Consider the following 2,474-nt stretch of genomic DNA (forward strand, 5'->3'; position numbering starts at 1 on the left):
GGCTATTTTTTGGTTGCAGCCGTCATTGTTGTTTGGCGGGTCCGGGCTGGGGATTCGAACCCGCCACCTTAGGTGTACATGGCTAGCGCCTTAGCCAGTTGAGCTATAGGCGCCGAGCCGATCCCGTCTCTATTTCAACACTTCTGTGCTCTGCCTTCAGGAGAGATCCCAGATCCTCACTGGCACTTGTGGCCTTCCAGAACCTGGGGACTGCCCTGTCCAGCCCTACCTCCTATTCCCATTCTCAAGTGGTGGATAGTGGATGGCAGGTGGCAGATAGCCCTTCCAGGTCTCCACACTCTATTCCTATAGATTCCCCCCTTCAACTCCTCTAACCTCCAGGCCAGGCCAGAAAGACCAGGGGCTCCACACAGGTCTGTGGCACTGGGCCCAGCACAGGGATCCTGCTTGTACCTCCTCCTGCCAACCACACACCCTGCGCATCCCTATCACAAGGCCACCAAGATGGCCAACTCTGAAAGAACCATCTTAATCTCTACCCTGCTATAGGCCTCAGATTCCACCATTCCTGGTGCATGGGGGAGGAGCACACGGGACACAGCTAGATACAGTTTTATTGTGGCAATGAGGTGAACAAGGGCCGGTGTGGCCAGCACCAATGTAGGATGGTGGTGAGGAATAAGGGAAGGTGAGAAGGGCGGGGCAGGGCCCAGGGAACCCCAGGCTTGGGCCAGGAGTTGGGACAATCATTGTCAGCTCTACCCAGAAATGACTCCAGATCCCTCAGGTCCGGGGAGGCAAGGCAGCAGTGGGTGGCAGGGGCTCACACGTGGGAGAAGGCGTGGCTCTTGCAAAGGGGTTTGTCCTTCTTGGAGTAGAAGGTCTTTCCTTCCAGGTTGATCTGACATATCTGGGGACAGTGAAGGCCCAGTCACATGGAGTTGGGGACAGCAGGCAAACCTGTCATGTATCCCAGAGGCAGGGGTGGGGCTCTCACCGAGCAAACAAAGCACGTATCGTGCCAACTGAAGCCCAGTGCCTCTAGGAATCGGTCCCCGGCATCGATCTTGAAGTCACAGCCACGACATTTTGTGCCAAACATCTTCTCATAGTCTAGGAATGGAGGCAAAGGAAAGGGGCCTGAATTCGTACCCACCCCATGGCCCATCTCTCCTCATCCTCACCAGGCTGTGCCATACCTCGTTCACAGTAGGGCGCCCCTTCCTCCATGTAGAAGGCCCTATTCCGAATGGGTGTCTTGCAGGCAGCGCAGGTGAAGCAATGCACATGCCAGGTCATCTTTAGGGCATGCATGATCTCCTGCAAGGAGGAGGCAATCACTCAGCAGCTTGGCCCCCTCCCCTGGAATGCTGGACACAGGAAGGCTGGTCCTGGGCCCTCTTCCTTCTCATGGTTAATGATACAGGACTCCCACACCTGTCTCTTAACCTATAGTTTCCACTGGATGTCCATGGGCCTTTCAGATGTGCTGTATCCAAACTCAGCTCCAGATCTGCCTACCCCACCCTGCTCCTTCCCCAGCTGCACCCATCTCACTGATGGCAACCCCACCCTCCCATTTGTTGTAGCCAAATTCCCCCCTTTCCCTCACACTCCACATCACATACAGCTGCACCTCCAAGACACATCCGGATTCAGGCCACCTCTCACAGCCTCCCTAATGTGAGCTGTTAAGCTCTAGCCATCTTTGGCGCAGGTGACTGTACAAAACCACCCTGTGTGCTCTGACCCCAGCAGCCACACTAGGCCTATTCAACCCAAGCCAGGCCATATCCCCTGCTCAAAACCCTGTAGTGCTTCCCATTTCTCTAAAAGGCAAACAGGTGTGGCCTTCCCCAGGGTCCTACCTTGCTGGCCTCTTGCCCAAAATTGACATGCCATGTGTACTCTCTTGGGGCTTAAGACTTGCTGTCCCCTAGGCCTGGATGGTTCTACCCCAAGTATCTCAAGCCTCACCCCTCAACCTCCTTCGTTTTTGTTCAGATGTCCCCTTCTATAGAAAGCCCATTGTGATCACACCAGTCCACACTCCAGCTCACCTTCTCCTGCCACGCTCCCAGTTCCTCTTACTCTGTAACACTTCTCTTCCTAACATGCCCCAGATAATCTACTCACTGTGTCTCTCCCTGCTTCTTTCTGACAAATTGTAAAGTCCAGGAGGGCATGAAACACCCAGTCTATTAACTGATCTGCCCAAATAGTGCCTGGCCCTCAGTGGCAAGTTAACTCAGCTCACTGTGGGTAGAGTTCTCCGAGGCTGGCCTAGTCACCTCCAGAGTTCTTGGGTAGGGTGCTCAGACGTCCTGCTTTTGAACAATTTGTCCCACGGTGTTTTAAAAAAGTCCCGATTTTTGGAAAGAATGCACCAACGGGTGGGAAGACAGGAAGGGAATATACAGTTTTCGGCTGCCATGTGGCTATTTCTCCAGAATATGAGTTTTATATTTTTGTTAATTTTATAATGTTAAACTGTAATAATAACAAATAATTGT

General features: G+C 53.1%; 1 protein-coding gene across 5 annotated transcripts in view; it reads right to left on the bottom strand.

Moving 5' to 3' along the window:
• Positions 1–557: 557 nt before the first annotated feature.
• Positions 558–2,474, bottom strand: part of PDLIM7 (PDZ and LIM domain 7) — a 19,729-nt gene continuing 17,812 nt past the window's right edge. For 3 of the 5 annotated variants that reach the window (XM_023508623.1, XM_023508625.1, XM_003802819.2), the window contains exons 11-13: positions 1,161–1,281; positions 959–1,074; positions 558–871 (exon numbers count right to left, since the gene is read on the bottom strand). In XM_023508623.1, the coding sequence (XP_023364391.1) occupies positions 785–871; positions 959–1,074; positions 1,161–1,281 (324 nt within the window). In that variant the 3' untranslated portion in view covers positions 558–784. The remainder of the gene's footprint in view (positions 872–958; positions 1,075–1,160; positions 1,282–2,474) is intronic. The other 2 variants (XM_023508624.1, XM_023508626.1) reach the window with 1 other exon arrangement.

The sequence above is a fragment of the Otolemur garnettii genome, unplaced genomic scaffold, assembly GCF_000181295.1.
Source record: "Otolemur garnettii isolate 467f Iridium unplaced genomic scaffold, OtoGar3 scaffold00261, whole genome shotgun sequence".
In the NCBI taxonomy this organism is placed as follows: domain Eukaryota; kingdom Metazoa; phylum Chordata; class Mammalia; order Primates; family Galagidae; genus Otolemur; species Otolemur garnettii.